The following is a 23523-nucleotide window of genomic DNA, read 5'->3' as shown; positions in this document are numbered from 1 at the left end:
AGTGTTGGAGTGATTTCTTAAGCCTGTCCTGTCTTTGAGTAGACAGCTTAAAACATTTATAGTTTTTAATTTTGCATAAACCGTATCCTTGTGATGTCTTTACCTCAGTGTGGAGTCTATCCCTGCCAACATCTGGTAGAACACATGGAAACTGGGCTCTCCCTCAGGACGACGTACAACCCGCGTCTTCTCAAACAAAAATATCTGAAAATAAAACCAAGATCAATAAGAACCCTAAAATATCATCAAAAGTGCCTAGATTGTGCTGTTCTCAATTATGTCAAAATGTTGTTGATGTATTTTCTTGAGTTCTGAGCTCAACACGATTTGCGCTCTACTAATAACAGAAGTCTTCTCAGAAGATTTTCCAGCCTATAGACGGAAGAGTTTCCAGAAGCAGAAGAGCTACAAATCCAGTGAACAGAAGTTATATTCTAAAAGTAGAAGAGTTCGGCTCTGAGTTTTTATTTTGATTTTTTTTTTTACTTAAATAATAGAAGCAAAAGCTTGCTCACAATGTTGAATCAAACCTTACTTTGAAGCTAGATAAAATGAAAACATAATTCTTTATATAAAAAATAAGAAACCATACAACGTTATACAGTATAACAATATAATATTAAGTTTGAAATCTACCCTCACCTGTACAGAACCTGAGGTGATCTGGCCGGAATGGTCAAAGTCTAGAGTGGTCAGCTGGGCAAACCGACTGGCATTAGTGTTAAGTATGGTCCTACTGTTACCGAAGGCTTCCAGCAGGGTGGACACAGCATGTAATTTATCCACTGGCAACAAAGAAAGCATAATGTGATTTTTTTTATGAAACAATTTACACATATTATACTCATCTCTTAACTTGGCCCTGTGGCCATTGTGCTATAAGTGGTCATTTGGCTATAAAGACCTTATTTTCTATGTCGATTAGGTGGCCATCATAAACAGATTTGGCTGCAGTTTACATGTAAATAAATAAATTGGCTTGATGCTCAATATATATATAGGCCAAAATCACTTTAGATGAAGATCAAACATTGACTATCTTGCCTATGTTTGTAAATTTTAGTATCCAATGAGTTAGCTCCCTTTGCCTATCCCTTACCTGTGAGAATATTATTGACACTGCCCGCGGAGGCCACTAAGTAGTGAAGCACGTGTCTACCATTGGTGGTTTTACCACTACCACTTCGTCCCATGAACACAATCGACTGGTCGTTACGAGAGTTCAACATCTCACGGTAAGCGATTTGTCCCGTGGCGTAGATATGGGGAGGCATATCTTCTTGTTTACAGCCACGGAATACTTGTATTACCTGTTAACGAGAACAAATGATAATTATAGCCACAGTGTACCTTAAATTACCTGTTAACAAAGATAAACAAATTCAACAAAATATACTGTAAACCAACATTATTTTTTGAAATTCGCGATTCAAGCAGATTCGCAAAAGTTTATTTCCAGGAATGAACACCATCAACTTTTAAATTGATAGCAATCTCCATTCATTAGCTTTTTTTTTCTTAAATCTGTGAATGTTAATCATGCGAATTTGTTTTGAAATGGAAATCACAAAATTTAGTAGTCATGAAAGAAAGTTGCTTACAGTACTTCACTTTTGTTTTCTAAAAAAAAATTTTTTGCTTTCAATTCATAGCTCTTAATATTTTTGAAGTGCTGTTAGTTTTTAGTCTATAAAGTAAGCAATATTCTTTCATCATTTACAGAGGGATAGTTGTACGCCAGAACCTCTCACTCACCTTCTCAGAGTAGATGGCCATAGGATGCATGGGGTTCACTACTATCATACACTGACCGGCGTACGTATGGATAAGGTTTCCTCCATACCGCTGACGGAAGGAGTGTAGAGCACTGGACTCGTTCAGGTACCGTAAAGAAGCAAGGTCCTCAGCTCGGTCAAATTGTGGGGGGTTTGCCTGAAATGGTCAAGGACAGGTCACAATGCATAAATCAATAAGCATCAGCAAAATTAAAGTAAAAATATCAAGAATTTGAATTCTCAGATTAATGTACGAAAGTCCAACATGATAACTAACTTCCATTCCATCTGTACACAATATTGTGTAACTCTGGTAACAGTTTTTAAATCTTAATTGACAACAATTCTCGGTATTGCATGTGAATATGTTATAGATGACTCAAACCTCGTTAACATTGACCAGGTGATTGATACAGGTGTGTATTGATTGACACAGACAGGTAAATACCATCACTGTCATAAGGTCAAGGGGATGGTCAAGACAACTGACCATTGGGGTGATAGTTTCAGCCATCTATTTGACAAGTTGCTGACTTGGTAAGTTATAGGTTGATTATAGATACGAATAAAACACACTTCGGAGATATACATCAATATAGATAGGTAAGTAGTCAATATTAATACCATATCTTCTATCGTCTTACTCTCCCTGGCAGTACAAAGTGTTTTGTAAACTTAAATGATTGTATCCTATTTGTTTGTCTTACATATTATGAACAGCCAAAGTCATTCAAAGATATGTTGTGTTAAGGAAATGGAAAAAAAACCCAGAGTACCTAAAGAAAAAAAACATTGACCTAAAATCAGTAACTTGCAACTGTCCTACATGAGATTCGAACCCGAAACACAAGAGCTTGCTGCCTAGTGGTAATAGGTGGGAACACTCACTCTCCATTTCATGGTAGGGGTATAACAATCTAAAAGTTACAGCATGGACAAGAGTAATTGGGGAATGTACAATTAACTATATAGCCAAATATTTACGCAGTGCAATTTTTTCGTGATTTATCAAAAGATAATAATCATATTAAATTTAAGTGGTTTGATGTGGCTTTGAAGGTGTATAAGACTCAATCATTTTGCTGATCAAATTTTCGCGATCATAGCAATGTTCCGTGAAATTGCAAAAAGGATCATACCCGCGAAAATAACCGGTTATACAATATGTGACTTTAGGTCTTCGGGTGAAAGAAACAGTACATATAATTGATTAAGAGAATTCAGTAGACAAACCTTTTCAACATCATCCTCATCTACTTCAAGGATGTCTCCGCCATGATCTAACTTGATTCGGACTCTGCCCTCTGGGAGGGTGGACATGCCGTTGGCGCGTAGTACACAGGCCGAGGCAAATCCTCCCTTGTGGACAAGCCATACTTTCTCTGCCTCCAGCCATGCCTTCTCAGACTGGACCTCAGTTTCTGACCGTGCCTGCAAAACAAAGCGTTGAAATGAATAATTTTGGACACACAAAAAATTCAATCATTTTTTTATTTGTACATAAATTTTACTACTACTGGACTCATTTTAAACAGTTGACCAGCAACCTGTCACTGAATTTGGAAAAGAACAAATGTATCCCTAATATTTCAGAAATGACCTGTTCCAGTCTTAGAATCAGAAGAGTTTAAATGTGTATTTGTGGGGGGAATGATTTAAACTGTTGATCATTAATATATAAAATTAAAATCTTAATTTATTTTACATTGATTATGAAACAAGTTATACAACTTATGCAAATCACTCTCGATGGCCCGGATGTAAGCGCGCGAGGGATCTTAGTGTGGGAGGAAACATGATTGACAAGAGAAAACCCACGTGATCGGGCAGGTGACCCCTAACCTTTTCCCATCCATGCTGGAGATCGAACCCTGGCCGACTAGGTGAAAGGCGAGCGACTTAACCACTACACCACCCGATTGATCATTAAATTTCATACCAAACTAAAATTCTTCGTGCCTAACTAAAATCATGTGATACAATTGTTCAACTCATACTTTTTAAGTTTTTTTTTATGACAGTTGATGACATTTTAGAATGGAAATAATTACCTGTGATTTGATGACTTATCTGATAAGCTCATGAGATCTTGTGTGTGTACATGTGAGAAATATTCAAGTGACCTACACCTGTATTTAGTTTAAACTCATTCCTCCCTGAAATTCCAAAATGGACTATTCCAGACTTAGAACTGGAAGAATCTATTATGCATTTTCAGGGGTGAATGGGTTTAAACACAGGATTTCTACAGAAAGATGGATATCATTGGATCTATAAATACAATTTAACTTTATCCACTGTTGTAATTGATGTTCATTACAATTTTGGATATTTCCCAACTCACAATCCAACCCAGCACAGAACAAACACTTTTGTACAATTTTACTTTTGTATGACTTCGAAAACTGGTCTTTAATGCTTTAAAGTCACGTAATAATCTCACCAATCATGTGTTTTTGGCAAAGCTATTTAAAACGTTGTTTGATTGTTCCATATTACTGGACTTTGATATCCAAAAGGATAAAATCTAAAGTTAGTAGTAAACAGTGTAAATTACAAGGGAAATTATATACCCATTACACAACAAATAGCTTACCTTATTTTGATAAATTATTTTTTTTAAATTTGATCATATCTTGTTTCGACCACTCAAATCCTCAATCAATATGCTGTAAAGTAACTTGAATAATCATAACATTATGTAATCCAACAATTTCAGATGTCAAAGACTATTTTACAGAAAATATACCACGTATCAATTTTATCAAAGATTCTGAGCTTTAGGAATCTCCTTAATTCACACAGAAGTTAAGGAACCTTGAACCTTAGCTATTGCTATGCTTTCTTATGGAGAATTACCAGGTAACGTTTATGACTTTCCTTAAGTTGTGGAATATTTACTAATTAATATAACCCTGACTTCTTAAAACAAACTTACATCAAAAACGGGATTAAATAAAAAAAAATTGACTAAATTATGTAAGGAGAAAACTTAAATTTTAATTGACTTAGTTGATGATTATTGTTTCGAGAAATTGGAGCAAGATCTTATTTTTCTTGTCAAAAATAAGCCCCCAAGGGACTGTTGTACCTTGGTTGTGTACAATCCCTGGTGGGTGGTTTGTATGGATAGGTATCTGTAGACCGTCTGACAGAGTTCCTGGCAGGCCAATACACATTACCCTTCACTAAACACAACCTAAGTATGTATTGGATTGTTTACCCTGGGTCCGTTACAGTGGTCTGGTTATCAGGCTCTCACTTGTAATTACCTGCCTACCTCTCGTTACCGTTATATCATACCTGTAGTAACAGCCTACCTATCTAATACATGGTTATACAATCGTAGTTATCTCCCCTGCTGGTTGGAATGGCGAACGGGTAGTGGGAGGGATTAAATAGCTACTCTGTCCGGCTATCAGGTGAAATTGACATGTTTGATAAAAGACAACTCAATTGAGATGAGAGGAGATAGAGTCCCTCATTTATATCAAGTGGTTTCTCGTGTAAATTTAGAAGTCTGACACCTGTGCAGCTCAAGCTATAAAGTTTTATCTATTTTTATCTGGCGCTTTTAAGCAACGATTTTATAGGGCATTTTGACCAGAAATGTCTTAAAATCTCAAATTGAGACCTACATGTTTCCTTGATATTTCCTAAATATCTCATTAGAAACCACATCTTAAAGGAGGAACACTGGTATAGGACAATGTGACTAAAGAGTTGCTAAATTTGATTCAAAGCATCCAAAAGAATAGCAATATTTCCCAATCCTTGATGATTTTTTTTAATTCAATTGTTTTATTGTCTATTTTCTATCAATATGTAAAATGACAGTGCACTATATGTAATATGCTTATTGAACCTAAATGGCAGCTCCTACAAAATGCCTAACTTTCTGCTGATGTTTGAAATAACAGTGCACAATATGTAAAGGCTCATTGGACCTAAATGGCAGCTCCTGCAGAATGTAATATTATATCCCTGTGTATGATCAGGTATAACCAAACTATATTACAATTGTTAGGCAGTGAAGGTATTCGTTATACCACACATACCTCAGGGCTTTCCTAATTCAATTCCTATCACGGTGATCAACAGTTTATATACAATTAATAGGTACAGATCGACTAAGGAGTTAATGTGTATATCTATTGTTACTAATGGGACTTATCCCATGGGGATCAGGTGAGAATTTTACAGGTAGACGTAAATGCAACTACTGTAAATGACAATGGGAACATAGGTTACATGGATATTATTGTAAACAAAGTCTTTTAGAGGTAAATAAAGGGCAGTGGGGTTAGAAGATACATGGATACCAACTCAGCTAAGATACATAGACATCCAAGTATACCTTACACACTAAGGTGAAAATTAAAACCTTTAAAAGGTGATGAATGTAGTTTATATATGCAACAATGAATAGCTTCGTCATGTATAATTCATATCAATATCTTACTTATCTTATTTTTAAGATCAGTAAATATCATCGTAGTTAAAATATCTCCCCGTAGTGATACTTTTACGATCAGTAAATATCATCGTAGTTAAAATATCTCACCGTGGTTATCACAATCTAAACTTTTCCGTCTGAATGAAAAGTGAATTTCTTGAAGCGAGAACATTGTACATAAGATCACAAAACACCTTTCAATAGCTGATTTACATAGAACTCTCGTCAACCTGTTGAGGTTCACCAGTTTAAGGTATATCTGACACACAATGTCATACAGACCTATACCTTACAATAAATGTCAGGCAGAAAGTATTGACACTAATCTTATTGTCGAAATTACTCTGCAGATTTCACTTTCAAGCCAAATAATGTAGCTGAGATGTAATCTTGTTATTTTCAAACCCTGTACAATGTTTGTTTGTATTTTAAATACTATAAACAGCTCAGATTTAAATTCATAACTGAAGAGCTAAGTCTATGTTTTTATTACCTGCAAAGATACATTTTTTGCCAGTTGCATCAATTTATCACTCTCAAGATCACAACATTATTTTGATAGTGGCATCTTTTTATCACTTTCAAGAGCACAATACTATTTTGATAGTGGCATCTTTTTATCACTCTCAAGAGCACAATACTATTTTGATAGTGGCATCTTTTTATTACCCTCAAGAGCACAATACTATTTTGATAGTGGCATTTTTTATCACTCTCAAGAGCACAATACTATTTTGATAGTGGCATCTTTTTATTACCCTCAAGAGCACAATACTATTTTGATAGTGGCATTTTTTATCACTTTCAAGAGCACAATACTATTTTGATAGTGGCATCTTTTTATTACCCTCAAGAGCACAATACTATTTTGATAGTGGCCTCTTTTTATCACTCTCAAGAGCACAATACTATTTTGATAGTGGCATCTTTTTATCACTCTCAAGAGCACAATACTATTTTGATAGTGGCATCTTTTTATTACCCTCAAGAGCACAATACTATTTTGATAGTGGCATCTTTTTTATCACTTTCAAGAGCACTATACTATTTTGATAGTGGTATCTTTTTATTACCCTCAAGAGCACAATACTATTTTGATAGTGGCATCTTTTTATTACTCTCAAGAGCACAACAACTATTTTGATAGTGGCATCTTTTTATCACTTGCACAACGCTATTTTGATAGTAATAGCTATTGTTTGTCAATCTAGCTCCTAAATGACGTTACACACTTCAGTTTACACAGTATATCGATATGGTAGAAAACTGTATACATAATACCTGCCATCAGAGATTGTGGTGATTTACCACAAAAATAAACAGCTATCTATAAATCATTGAGAGAAAAGTATGATAACATCTTTCTCCTTTATAGTAGTACATAAAGAAATGAAGAGTCACCCCGAAAGTCTTAATACCCCTACTGTAAGTAATACACACAACATAAATACCAAACCCACAGAAAACTGAGATCTACTTCTACAAATGAGATGTCTGGATAATAAGTACGAGCCACAAACTTATAGTGATTAGGTGCCTTAGATTGTAAGTTTGAGTCTCAGATAGGACATATTGCATGAATGCATTGATAAAATTCGCAATTATTTCTTATAGGTAAAATACTGTAATCCAAATTTCTTTTGCATGCGATTTGTTTTTGCGATCAATGTAAATTCATCAAAGTCTCTAGGTGGAAGGTTTTCGGTAAAATGTTGGACACTTTTAATCAACAGTGAATGTATCTAGAAGGACAGGTAAACATTATTTGAAGCTAAGCTGTCAAATGTTAGAGCCAATCATCCATGAATGGACATCATTTTTTCAATATATCCGAATATACTGGTCAAGTTTTTATTTGACGTTCTTGGATAATCTGAAGAACATGAGGCAGGAAATGACCGTTTTGACCCAATTAATGTTAAGGCTGATAACTGACCAGATAGGGTCAGACAGGTGGACACACCTGTTGATGGATTGGTCATTATAGTCCCTATCAGGCCAGTCACTGGACAGTGGTCATCTCCAGGCTATAAATGACTTAATTCACTCAGGTAGACACCAATACACATCCACCATTTCTCTCTCCTTCTTTTATTGTTTATATTTATATAAACTACTGGTCAAATCTGCCCTACTGTATCTACCATCAGATCAGATAAGTTTCCCCTGTTTAAGGACCAATGTCTATACTACCAATAAACCTACCAATTAAGTATTTCTGTGGACAATATACTTAAGCCTGCAGGTCAGAGTTTATTTACAAACTTAGTCAGATTATCTGATATAAGTATTACACCTTTTGAATAAAATCATCAAAGTAACTTGGGGGAAACCCTTTTATAAGGAAAACTTGATGTAAAATTAGACGTTACTTAATTTGAGTCTGATTTTCCTCTTATTTAACATCTAATCCTGCTGTGGTCATTTAGATTTAGGACAGGAAAAATGGTCACTGGCTCACTGAGTCAATATAAGTATTACTGAGCTTTCTGGTACAACTATCACTCAAATTATTTCAATTTCCAAATTCTTATTGACAAGAAGTGTTAAAATGCAATAGGATTGGACATCAAGCATAGTCTATCTTAGTCCTCTGCTTAAACACTATACGTTCACCCAGATTTCAGTTGAATGATAAGGACATATTCTATTTAATGTATACAGGTATACATTTCATACCTACATGTCAGATCTATTTATAGTGATGCAGACAGGTGCACAGGTGACATGTCAGGTATTGCATTAACTAGTCAGATTATACAGCCTACAGGTAACAATGTAACAGGATGCATTCACCTCATACACAAGATATACAATTATAGTACATACTATTATAAACAGGTTGAGAATCTACATGGAGCAAAAAATGTCACTCAAGAAAGTGCATGTTATATAACATTAAATTACTAATTCATGGCTTTGATTAATTGATGTATTTTAGAATACACATTGATTCATTATCAGTGTTGAATCATATAAAGTGGTCCAATACAGTTTGGTATATTGCCTTCCTTGTCTTAAAACTATCCAGTCAGTTCCTGGTTATTTAGCCATGCAAGCATTTCTTTTTATTCTCATAACTTTTAGAATAATTACAACAGTTTAAACCATTTATGATTATGTGGGTTGGCTATATTTTGATTTCTTTTATAAATATAGATAATTCTAATTTTTTAATAATTTGTGTCATGTACAAGTAAAGTGAAAGTAGAGATATTAACCTCTACCATCATAAATCATACTACTATAATATATCATGCATGTAAAGTGAAAGTAGGACCTTAGACAAATTTTTGTGTGTAATGGTATGACCCTAGTTCAAATCTGGAGTATAAATCAACTGAGAACAGGTTGTGATACAAAACATTTGAAGAATGTTGTCCAACTTGCACAGAAAATCCATTTATTTAAAACAAATATTGATTTTAACCTACTTCTGTGAAGAAAGAATTCAATGTGTACTTAAGAACCCCTATGTATGGTGCCACCTTCGACCTGACATATCCGGGGGCTACTGTATATAGGCTTGGCTCGATACATTGTATCACCGATCTAACCACTAATACTGATATATCAGATTCACAACCATTTGTCTGGGCTGACTTATATGTCTTTGTATAATCATATCTATCTCAAAAGAGTTGATTTGTGTACTGAATTCCAGATTTAGGATAGCCTGACACCGCGATTCAGTAAAATATGTGTTGGTGATCCGGGACTTAAGAGATTCCGCGTGGAATACTTTAGCTCATACCACAGCATAGTAAAACCTTATTCTGGTAATATATGATATACTTAAAGCGACTCTCATGGTTGAATATCCTACAACCGACAATTCAAAATATCCCTGTATACCTGTGTAAACCACATCGCTTTGGCAGATTGCCTTCCTTGAGTAAATATAACGTTGTAGAATGGTCATACATGTACAATCGGCACAATTAGTCAAACCTTGCTGTATTAAAATATCTAATGTTATTTATCAGGGGCTCAGAAAAGTTGCTGACTTTTGATTTCACGGCTATAGACTCTCATCTGTAGTGTAATAACAAATTACCTGTAATATTTCATACCTGGGAGGACAGCACATTGGAGCTTTGACCTTTACTTAAAGTCTATGTAATGACAATACTTGATGTATTTCTTTACAAATAAATTCAAATTAAGATTTTCTTTTTCAAAACTAGTCCAATTTTGAACATGACTACATCCAATTTGGTTGTTAAGTTTACCTATTATTGCGGGTACAGGTGAAATTTGATTCGAAATTTACCTGTGCACATCAGGTGTGAAATGATTATAATTGACTGTAGGTAGAGTTATACTCAGTAACATACAGGTGTAACTGGATTTGGAACCAACCTGGTTTTTATCATTAAAACCTAGACAGGTAAACTTTGGTCAGAACGGTACAGGTGTGATTAAGAACATACCTGATTTTATACAGGTGTAATTTTGATAGAACCTACCTGGTTCTTACGGAATGAAATGTGTTTGATTGGCCGATGTTGGCGCTGGGTATGTCCATGTGACATGTCCGGAGCCGATAATCCAAAGTCTAATCCAAATACAACAATTACACTAATTATAACGTCCAATTACTGGTTAGGCACCAGTACAATGGGCCTTCTACACTGGACATTGAGGATTATCTGGTCGTAATCCGTTAATGGCCATTTACTGAACAAGCACTTTTTACCAGTGTATTATTGGTGTGCACTCGACACGTCTCCGTACGGGACAAACAACTACAATTATATGTTAACACAGGCAGACATAACTATGGAATTTCTGCCAAATGTTTTGCACGGATTGTCTCTCAATCTCCGGGTGACAACAATGTGATACACAATAGCCTGAACAGCGATTTAATTTTTGGTAACAATGAATGAACGGCTATCGGCCATCTTCACACATACACAACGTACCATACAGAGATATGTCGTAGGTGCCACACGACATACAGGGGCCACACAACATGCTATCATATAATATAGGTGCCACATAAACATGCAGGGGCCACACAACATGTTATGGTATAATATAGGTGCCAAGTTAACATGTAGGGGCCACAAACATGTATGTATAATATAGGTGCCAAGTTAACATTAGGAGGGGCCACACAACATGTTATGGTATAATATAGGTGCCAAGTTAACATGTAGGGGCCACACAACATGTTATGGTATAATATAGGTGCCAAGTTAACATGTAGGGGCCACACAACATGTTATGGTATAATATAGGTGCCAAGTTAACATGTAGGGGCCACACAACATGTTATGTGTAGGGGCCACACAACATGTTATGGTATAATATAGGTGCCAAGTTAACATGTAGGGGCCACACAACATGTTATGGTATAATATAGGTGCCAAGTTAACATGTAGGGGCCACACAACATGTTATGGTATAATATAGGTGCCAAGTTAACATGTAGGGGCCACACAACATGTTATGGTATAATATAGGTGCCAAGTTAACATGTAGGGGCCACACAATCTATCTTCAGTATAAGAAGATCACCTTGGTAGCCACATTTCATGTTATTGGCAGTAAGACACAGCTAAGGCCATTTTAGTGGGGATTCTGTGTAGTAGCTGGTAGCTACCTCATTGTACAACACAGAGGAGGCCTTATCTTGTCCTACATAGAACTAAACTTTACCGGTAGGCCTGTAATGTAGAAGTGATCTATTTTTAACCAAACGACCTTACACCAGGCTTGTTTCATCCAGGAACAAATATTTCCCTATAAAGAATGTCATTTCCTAAGAAAAATATATGCAAACCTTCTAATGTAGGTTCATATTAAGGCAGATATTTCCTTAATGTACCAACGTTAGTGTCTACGTAACAGGGCCAATTATAATATCACAGATAATCGTTGTGTTATATTACATCAGAGTGATTCATGTACTAAATAAACGTGACTCAGGATGTTAACTGAGTGCTTCATCTCACCGACGCTCTAAACTTTTACAATTTACATTGTATTCTAATGAACATTAAAAACAATGTCTTAATGAATCATTTAACAGAAGAATTTTTTAATGTATCAGGATTAAACTGTAAAACTTTGAAAGAGCTATATAACTATCATAATGGTCATGCATCAAAATGGCAGGACACTTTCCTGTTATAGATGCAACAGGTCCTAGCCTCATGTATTTTTCTTATTTAACTATTATATTTGATGAGCTTAAGTGATAATTAAGCTAGAGAATTGTCTTATAAAATCGTCCAAACTAGCAGCTGTGGACCAGCTCAGGTGCAGGTACAACCGTTGTAGGTAACAAACGTCGTTATCCATGGACATCTACGACCAGGTATAACAATGTAAGGACTGTGCCCCTATCTTAGATCACACTTTTCTAAACCACAAAGATTTCATTTAGTATTTTTCTGTGACCTACAAAGTCCCCCGTGTGTGATGTCCATAACAATGTGGATCCTCCATACTCTCTAACTGTAACGACAGACAAGTACCTGGTCGTACAACACATAATGACAGCCACATTCAGAACTAAACAGGTAACGAACCCACTGACCCATCAGATCTCCGTGGAATGTAGAGAGAAAGTACAGGTGTCACTGTAGCCCACTACATCATTAGAATTCATGGTAAAAAAACAAGAGTTTATACTTATTATAATGATTAAATACTAGAGTCTATAGTATTGTTCTGTATAAACTACTAACAGTCATCATCACCATCATGTAAAACCTGCTTTAGTGACCACCTCTGTATAAAGACCACCTGCTTAATAAGACCACTTCTTTGGGGCCCAAATAACCAATTGTAACACAATATGACCTGTGAGTAAAGACCACTCGACAATAATGACCATTTTGCTCTTTTACTTTTGTTGTATTTCTTGTACATTTTGATACTTTATGCAAATTCATGTACCCGTATTGTAAGCATTTGAAAGAAATGATAGACAACATTTTCGAATGTGTTGCTAAGTACTGTATTCAAATGGCATGATGTCTCTTTTTCTGAAAAGAAGAGAAATTGTAAAACTAAACTTTCACTAATTTCAAAAATATCTAAACCATACTTCTGATATAACCTACCAAAATCTAGTCTCCAAGTCAAGTTATCGATCATGTGAAATAAGTCACAAGCAATTTTCACTCTGACATTACCTGTTGTAGGTCCAAACTGTCCTCTATTTTCGTTATTTCTATGACACGTTCCAACTCGAGAGCACTGCCTCGTCTTGCCAGAGTCTGCGAGTTTAATGGTTTTTCTCCTGAAGAGTTTCGTTTCCGTTGAAGTTTTCGAATGTCTGTTCCAGACTCACGTTCTGTCCTAACTTTCTGTGTAGTCTTCAACTCTGCATTACTTCCTCGTCTCTTAAGACCTGCTGTCTGAGAATTTCTACGATGATTATCAGAACCTGTTTTATCGTCAACACTAGAACGTCGCCTGCCAAACCTGGCCTGAGGGATAGAGGTACCACCTCTAGGAGACGACCGTTCTCCTTCCATGTTTAATTTACTCAGGTATACTCCTGCTGTTTTAGAACCAACATGCACAGTCACAAAGTGAACCTGTGTGGTTCTGAAGGCCTAATACAGACGACAATGTGCAGTAGTGTTTCTTTAACTACAATCTACCATTCTCCATCTACATTACACACACGAAACACAATCATTTATAACCTCCATGGCCCAACCAATCACCCACCAACACTTTCACTTCTAACACTATATATTCCATTCTGGTAATCCCGGGGCAGGTAAAAACTCTCCAGGTAAGATAATCCTTTGCGTTAAGAGGACTCCACAGACTGATAATCTGTTACGGTATTATAATACTCCAAGGTAATGATAGTCTATCCATCTCCACAAATTAACATCCACAGGTATATTATTTACCTGGCCGTACACAATACTCGTTACAGGTAGAACTGGCAGGTGTCTATCTTAAACTGACAGGTAGGTTTGTTGATATCACTGATAGTAGCAGCATCTTACCGAGCTATCTGGCCACTAACGACATCAAACCATGTCCTGTAATTAAAAACCTATGTAAATAAGCTACAGGTGAGCCACCAAAATTGTGCATGAATATGCAGGTATGTATTCCGTGTTGTTTTACCTGCCGGCCAAGGCCCTACCCTACATGTGAATTACAGGGGCTGTGTACATAAACTCTCCGCTTGGATTAATGGTAAATAAAAACCACTTCCAAAATCTGGCAACACCAAACTTGTCGATGAAATCGTCTAAACATCCACTCCAGTTTACGTTGGCCGATGATCGAACAGAAGTGACAATCTGAATGTCTCTCTGACCCAACCAGTAGCTTGCAGAGCAATCTGATAGTTTTATCTATACCTGTATACAATAGTAAGATTTTCACCTGTCCCACGGGTCAGGTGTTACTAGCTATGTCCTCCCCTGTATGGGGGACATACGATACTCTACCTAACTATCAATACCACACCAGGCCAGTCATTGTCCCTATCAATTGAAACGTTTACCTAACATAGATTCTTTGCGGTCGGGAGCAAGGTCACTGTTTTTACATGTGCTTAAGTTTGTAAGCCTCTCTGCCAACACGAGAGACCCTCTACCAACACACGCCCCCCTCTGAGGATGACAAGGTCTCCACGCACCCTCCTGAGGTAGGTCAGTCATCCCTTTTCTGCCCACTGTCCAGCAGGCTTGGTCATTGTCTCAGGCCACTATAAGTTTGGTATTTTCTGGGACTGACCACACAGGAATGGGTCAGTAAGGGTAACTTAATAAAGTGACAAAACACTTGACTATAACACACCCCTCTCGTAAATTTTACCGGTGGATTTACAGCTTGGTAAAAACTTGATTATAGGGGGCCTATACCCACGTACATCGTTATATTGACTTTAAACACCAATCTAGCCTGCTGGATGTATTTGTCCTTGGTCTTTAAGTAGATTCAGAAAATTTGTAATTGAAGGACATCAGGACATTAAAAATCAGAAAATTACATTAATATCTTATAAATAGATAGTATAGAAATAGATGGGCCTTCCATATGACATCAAATGATTTCTAAAAATTGTATGTCATTCTCATTTGAATCGGTGTCTTTTTTTTCTTTCTTTCTTTTTGAAACAGAAGATAATCAAGGTTAAAGAAAGTGATGTGGGAATTGCTATGGTTGTACATCACCCTATGAAGCACTCTATCATTTTATGAGGGCAGACCGACCTCTGGGTTGCATGATGTAATTGGAAAAAGTGCTTAGAGTATAGCCAAAACAGCATTGACCAGTACATTTCTCGTATTTCCATGAGACACTATACTCCATACACAATAATGTAATACACAATTTGATTTATTAGCATTTTTATTAACTAATGGCAAATATTTCAGCTTCCAGGTCGCGTAATAATCCTGATATATTAAGCCAAATGTCAACAACATAAAAACTTTGTGTTTCTTAATTTGGAGAGAGAAATGTTTTTAAAAGTTTTAATGTTGAGGAACTAAGTCAATGAGGCTTCCGCTTGCAAAATAGTGTTCCTTGCATCAACTTTTCAGAACTTTTATAAAATTTCTGACCATTCCCGTTGTCGTTTGAATACTTTTTGAACACCTGTATAAGTAAAATTTTACACCTGTCGAGGAAAATCCCTAAAGTTTGCCTGTGTGTGGTGATAAATCATCATTCACCTGACGTTTGTGTTTATTGTGAAGAAGACAAAACTCCTCCATATCATTTTACTGGTGGTTATTGATGGCAGATTAACTTTTCGGGACTTACATTCCTTATACATCAGGAGCCCACTGGGTCAAGCGTTTAACTCATTCATCCCCCGATGACACATTTAGACTTTTCTAAACAAAGACTAGATCTGTCCATTATGAACTTTCAGGTGTGATTGAGTAAAACAGTCCTAATGTTATAGGTCACAGTGGTCCTGATCCCTTTACATCATGGCTGTCAAAACAGTACGACCTGGAAACATTACTTGCAGATCTACATAACTTTTCTGGTTTTCATAAAGCAAAAACAGTTCTGAAAATGTATGTATTTCATACAGAAGTGTAAAAAGCCCCCTGAAAAATATTTGTTACTGTCACAAAAATGTTTCAAATATGCCTAGCTTGAAAATGCCCAATGGTAAGATATTGCTATTTCAAACTGTTCATAGGTTTTAAAGGTGGAGGAAAGTCGGAATGCCTAAAGAAAAACCACACATCATCAGTACCTTGTAATTGCCCTACGTGGGTTTCGGCATCACAAGCCAAAACAAAAAGTTTAAAGTATACTAGGTAACTTGAAAAACAAAAAGACAATACTGTATCAGAATACTATATATTTGACCTGAGAAGATCTAATTTAATCGTCAACTGAACGACATGCCAACAGAATTAGAACTAGGTATGTTAGGTTACAAGGTGCCCTATCAACACACATCAAGTTCACACAGACCAAGGCAAAGGTATATTACAAGTCCTTAATCTTTATTTTACAACTCTGTAACAAAGATCTACCACCAGGCTAATCTATGGCTAGGTTAAAAAGTTGAATCTCATTAAAGATTATCAGCTGTGCCACTACAGGTACATTCAATTAAGATAACAAAACAATTTATTAAAATATGCTAATTAAGCCGACCCACGAGATAATTTCGTCATAGATCACGACATGGTTTTGTATAACAATGGACTCGAGCTAATGAACCTAATGTTCTGAAATATGCTGAAAAGGCAACCCGCAATCATCCAAACTACAAAAGTCGATCCCAAAATCTCATATTACAGTAATACATACAAACACACACAATGACCAAGAAAACATTTATCTTTTAAACTTATGCACTTATATTTTGAATCAAAGTACTGTAAGGAGGAGTTATTCAAAATCATGTAAAAGACATGTAATTTTTACAATTTCAAAACTATATGGTATTTTGTTAATTAAGATAAAGCATAGAACAGCTTCCTCAAAGTACATGCACATACCGGTATTCTCCAATGATCTTATCCCAAAGGAAGTGTTCAATGCTGCAAATTATGGCAAACATTGCATCAGGTTTCTTAAGTTAACTGTCATGCTTTATATTTTCTAGACGTAATGTTTGAAATAAATTCCATGACAAAATATCTATCAGCAACAGTTTGCCTTTTACTAATACTGCACTAGGCTTTCCCGTCGGTTGTTTTATACTTGAAATACTTCACCAGTCATATATACTGACCTTTTCTACCATCTGTTTTCATAACCATGCCCTTTTAAGTCTTTCGCTAAACTCCTTGGATGTTTCTATACCTTTGTTATTTTTATATATACATTACAAAGATTCATTGTGATTGAAAGAAAATACAATGGTTCAATAGAACGCATTGGTCACTTGCTACCTGGTATTTTCGATCTATTAATGCTACCATCTAAGTATAAGATCCAAAGGACAATGGTCAATATACTGTATAAAAAGTCATGAATATAAAAATACATGTACTAGTTTTTTTTTTTAATTCATACAAGGTCACATATAAGGACAAAGTTGGATTCACTTAAAGAGACATGAACCTAAATAAATTGTAAAATTGAGTAAAATATATATTTAAGACGCATCAGATACCTTACGAAGTAAAATGTATCAAATAATTATAATGGAAATTCCATCTTTCTGTATTTTGAACCGGCCCGGTCGAATTTTGCAGACTGCAGTGTGATAAAAAAAGTAGTGTTGAACTTTAGTGACCTCCCAAATGCACTGCATAAATTAAATGAACGTAAACAAAATGGTGGGTCGAAAACGTGGGTGAAGCTAACACAAACGAATTTCGATAGAAAACAGAGTATATTAAGAAACAGTAACGTGCGCGATTGGGAAAGTAGGTACATATAAATGGATCGCTGTAATGCAAGAGACAGAAGCAACTTTCCAGTTAATACTTGCGTGATGTACATATATGTGCAATTAAGTCAAGAACCTCCCCGTCATATGAAAAGTCTCGTTTGAATTCTGACTTATCATTGAAGTACGCTAAATACAAATTGTTTTATTACTAATATTAACAAATATGGCTTCTACTTCATATGTCAACGATCGTAAATTAGAAAATCGATCAACTTAAAATGTGGAAAACTAATATTCATTATCGTGTCAGCAAGTTTGTTGTTCATTATAATCTCGCTTTCGACCAGCTTTCGTTTTTGTGTTCCCAAAATAGAATATGACTGTCTATTTTTATCATTTTTGGGGTAGGTATTCCCCACATTTTCCTGTCGTTTTAGATTACCAATCATTGTAATAAAATATTCAAGAAACATCTGAAAACCATATCTGAGCATACAGAACAACTTATTTTAGGTTCATGTCCCTTTAATACCAGTCCTCTTAGCTATAATATTGACAGGAAGTTGTTACAAATAGCTTATTTGAACCCCGTGACTTTGACCCCGTGACTTTGAATATAGGTCAATGCATTTGATTCAATTTTTGGACATACTTTAAAGCCCCATTCTTTGTATTAAATTTTACAGTTCTAATAATGTATAAGATCATCTGCACTAATGACAAGAAGTCAGTTCAAAGTATTTGGCTATTTTATTCATGTAACCTTTAGGTAAAGTTTATTCATTATTGTTAAATATCAAAATCAACACAAAGTCATATAATTGGTAAATATATATATATGTAATAATGATACTAATAATCACTGTATTAGTATCCACATGCAAGGTATATCTTTCTCTTCATGATTTTTTTAAATGGCTGTTAAATAGTTGCACTTCTCCAGTAATATTTTGAAAAATATTAAACAATGACTTAATATATCAATCTTAATATTGAATCATGATTCATCAGATGTAAACGGAATAAATTAATAAAATAAACTACCTTTTTTCATTTCATTTTAAGAAACTATTATTTACATTTTACTGACTATCGTTAAAATACAAATCATAAATATCTTTCATCTAGTCGAATTGATGGAAAAAATAATATTATTTCATGTAAGCCAACATTGTGTTTTATATTTCATTTTATTCCATATTTTCTTCTATTTTTTATGTCCAAGAGATAAATACATATACGCTCGTATCTATTCTGTTTTACATTGATTTATTGTACTGTATTTAACTTTTTTATTGGCCATTTGTATTTTTTAAAGTTACCTCCCTTACAATACTGCATGCGTTTCACGGTGATGTTTTTCTTGCTTTCTTGCAGAGCGCTCGATTTTTCTTGATAAGAAATATAAATCACTGATTAATTATCACTCATTGTAATGAAAATTTTTATCAATAAAACATGTATCTGCTTGAACAAGAACGTAGTTACAAATCCTTGGCTTGACTCGGTACACTGTCAAAAGATCGTGGCCATTTCCTCTCAAAATTCGTTCTTTAAGGCCTATGGAAGCTATGATATCTATTTACAATAAGCTAGGTGACTATAGTGTATCACGTTAAATCATATAAATGATTTGGTTTTGTAATCGCAAGGATACATACTGCGGAAGTTAGGATTGTGTTTACTTCATCTCGCACTTCAGCTGAAGAAATATAAACAACCTGATAGAACAGTTACCGTAATGTAAGCTACCGTGATGTAAACGTTGACTATAACTGTTACAAAATAAGTGTAGATATTTAATTTTGGAAAAAATATTGCAGTTTTTCCTCAGTCATGGTTGCAGAAACTGTCGCCGCGCATGCGTCAAGTAGAATGAATACCGGCGATATAAAAACACATTTAGGGTACTGATGAGGTGAATCGGATTGCTTTTGCTAATAATCAAGTTTATTATTTACAATCAGATTCAAATGTTATAAGCAAATAGACTACAATACTAGATCTAGCACTACGCTTGTACTAGACACTGGCCGGTTCACTGTTATAAGTCAGAAGTCAAATATTTATATAATACCGTATTTCCCGGAGAATAAGTTGCGACTTTCCCCCCTTAAATTCGGGATCGCTACCTATACACCAGTGAGACTTATCTGTGGACGAAAACCAAAATCTGACGATGTTTTTGAATTATTTCTACGTCATGATCCACACGTGAAAATCGTAAGTTTTACTCGCCGCTTTAGTAAAGTTATACATCATAAAAAAATCGCCGTAAAAGTGTTTAAAAGATATAATATGTAATGAAAATATAATAAAGATGACAATAATTACGTACCAAATGCATGTTCAATCGTACAATTGTTTAATTCACGGAAAATCGGCCAACTGAAGCGTGGTTGTTTACTATCACAACACAATGGCGGACTGAACTCGCTATCGATTTACTGTGGGTTTGTTATCGAGATAATAATATTTAAACGTCAAAAATGATCAAATATCAAATTAAAGGTTTAATATATTATTTAAATATTATGTTTGGACAAGAAATGTTCGCAGACACCAAGAAAATGGTCTTCTAAATGACTGCTAACTTGCACACGTCTTACACAGTTATATGTCAACAGGTGTATTTCCCGGAATCCTGTCGTCGTGATATCAATGAAATAATCAGCAATCAAGTTATACATGTAAATAACATGTAATATAGAACATAATATCAATTTTATAAGCATCCCACTGTCGTAAAAAGCATCTTTTAATCGATCTCTGCAGCGTCAAACCCCACGAGGTCATATCCGGAAGTTTACAAAAATAAAAGCTTGGGTATTGCATTATGGATCAGCTTACACTCTAAACAAAGTCGATAATACAGTAACTCTTTACACAAAGACATATTTTATACACATGATATATCAAAATAAAGATATAATACACTTCTATGCGAACTGAAGACAGTATCTTAAACCGGCGTATTGAAATGTTAGCGAGAGTAAGCATGAATTCGAACTTGCAAATGTATTACACATGTGTCTTTCCCGGAATCCTGTCCCCGTGATTTTAATGAAATACTCCAATCAACTTTATAAACGGAAATAACGTGTAATATTAAATATAATATCGACAATATAGACATCACACAGTCGTATAAAAATCATTTAATCGATCTCTGCAGTGACAAACACCACGAGGTCATATCCCGAAGTTTGCAAAAATAAGGCTACGGTAATGCATAATGCGATAGGCCTACGCCTTCACGGTCTAAACGAAGTCAAATTTAGGTTACGATGCTAATCTTGATAATACATTAAACTATTACACAACCATATGTTTGATACACAAACTATATCAAAATAGTGATACAATACAATCCTATTCATAATGAAGACTGTATTTTAACCGGCTTACTGACATACGAACGAGAGTAAGCGTGGATTCGTACGGCCGCCATGTTTGTTTACACACAAGTAGGCTTACGTAATGGCAGAGTAAACAACAAACAGCAACATGATCAAATCCATTTTTACTCAAGATATTCACATCATTGTGAGTGTTATTTGTTATTTATTTCTATTAAATTTACAGACAGTTTTAGTTAGTCTAATCAATCGATAATCATTACCGTATACGTACTTCATCAGAGATCCGTCAGAGATCGATCATACAAATGTATGTACTCAAACGTGGGTAACATGAATATTGGGGGAAAATAAATTGATGATCCTGTTGATACATAAAACTAGATAAACCAAATAAAAAAAGTATGTGTAGCAAATGTGAAGCATGCGAGAACAGGCAATCCCTGACAGTTCTTGACCTCTGTGCAATACACAACGTTACAATACACAGTGTAAAAGTTATCTCCCGTAGTTACGAAGATTGCCGATAGGATTACCAAGGTATAGTGTTCCGGTTATATTGAGAAACCTGAGTGATTTTATAATGGAAGGTGTATACACACCTCCATAAAAATCCTTAAAAATTTCATTGAAGCAAAGAAGTCAGTAATTAAATGTATCTTCAAATTATCATAGTGATTCTCATATGAAAATCTCATATGAAAATCTCTTGTCCAATATTTTTACACTGTAAACAAACACTGAGAAGACCTCTATCATCCTTATCACAAAGACTCTTGTAAATGTAGTGGAGCCCTTGTTATCCGAACCATCTAGCCTTTAAGCTGATGAGAAGCCATCCATAGTACTTGTGCACCCTTGTGTGCCATCAGATACAGAGCTGAAGGAGAACCTGTTCAAGTCGAGGTGTTACTACTAACAACCCTTGTGTGCCATCTTATACAGAACTGAAGGAGAACCTGTTCAAGTCGAGGTGTTACTACCAAAAACCTACAAACCAGTTTCACTTTAAAAGTTTTTATCTTGACACCCCTATAACATATGCACTCTTGAGAGTTTCAAACATACTGTTTTGAAATAAAACACTGGTTTTCTTTCTTGTCTCTTGATTCATCCACTTTCATCTAGAAATTGGTTTGGTTTGTTTTGTTTAACATCCTTAACAGCCAGGGTCATTAAGGACATGACTGAGATTAGAACTGCCCCCCCAACCTCCCCTTACACACAAAAAATTTTGAGCTTGCGACCCAGAGAAAGAGCTGGGTTTTTGTCTTTAATAAATCATAGAAAATATTACATTTAATGTAATTTCAGCAGATTCTTGAAGTCAATCCAATCTTTGACCTTATGAACCCACAGTGTCTACTGAATAGGTAAACATACCAATCATGAAACCAAGCTAATGCAATATAATTAGTTAATGACAAATATACTGCAACATAATGATAATATTGGAAATGCTAGTTTCGTATAATAAGAGTCGTTATTAAACCTAATCAATCAGCCTGATGCTAATTTTATATAATTGAGGGTACCTATACTGTATTCTTCACAAATACTACCATACATAAATTAATACAAGAGTCATAACAAGTTAATAACAAGAAAATACTGACAAACATCTTTATTAAGCTTATATATAGATACCAAACATTGCCTTACAGCATACCGATGCTGGCCACCCACGACACTAGTGCTATCAGGGCACCTGCTGCTCTCTAATACCTGTCGTCAATTAACTAATTACTAAACAAGAGGCCCAGAGGGCCTGTATCGCTCACCTGGTTTTTTTGTTAGTAATTATCACAATACTCTGACAATTAGAAAAATAAGCAAAATTGACTCCCAAAGTTTAATTTTGAATCACAACCATACAATGATGCTATTGATACCATACAAATATGCTATCCAATACATAGGTTCAGAGACAAAGTAATTTATATGAAAATAATAGCCTAATTAACCTTTTTGACCTCGCATCTATTGCCGTTTAAGGCCCCGGGTGTCAGCCCTATCATTTGTACAATTTCAAATCCCAACCCTATTAGGATGCTACCATTGCATTATAAGTGCTTTTCCATTCTTAGTTGCAGAGAAGAAGTCGTTTATATGGAAATAGCCAAA

The 23523-nt window shown here is 35.2% G+C and overlaps 1 protein-coding gene across 6 annotated transcripts in view; it reads right to left on the bottom strand.

The window, feature by feature from the left end:
- The window catches only part of LOC138331939 (unconventional myosin-XVIIIa-like), a 98581-nt gene that overhangs the window by 43050 nt on the left and 32008 nt on the right, over positions 1–23523 (bottom strand). For 4 of the 6 annotated variants that reach the window (XM_069279811.1, XM_069279812.1, XM_069279813.1 and 1 more), the window contains exons 2-6: positions 3009–3206; positions 1756–1932; positions 1100–1310; positions 643–785; positions 104–204 (exon numbers count right to left, since the gene is read on the bottom strand). In XM_069279811.1, the coding sequence (XP_069135912.1) occupies positions 104–204; positions 643–785; positions 1100–1310; positions 1756–1932; positions 3009–3206 (830 nt within the window). Of the gene's footprint in view, positions 1–103; positions 205–642; positions 786–1099; positions 1311–1755; positions 1933–3008; positions 3207–10700; positions 10895–13382; positions 14480–23523 lie in introns of those variants that run through there. The other 2 variants (XM_069279814.1, XM_069279816.1) reach the window with 2 other exon arrangements.

The sequence above is a fragment of the Argopecten irradians genome, chromosome 9 (assembly GCF_041381155.1).
Source record: "Argopecten irradians isolate NY chromosome 9, Ai_NY, whole genome shotgun sequence".
Lineage (NCBI taxonomy): Eukaryota > Metazoa > Mollusca > Bivalvia > Pectinida > Pectinidae > Argopecten > Argopecten irradians.
This window is presented reverse-complemented; position numbering and strand designations above follow the sequence as displayed.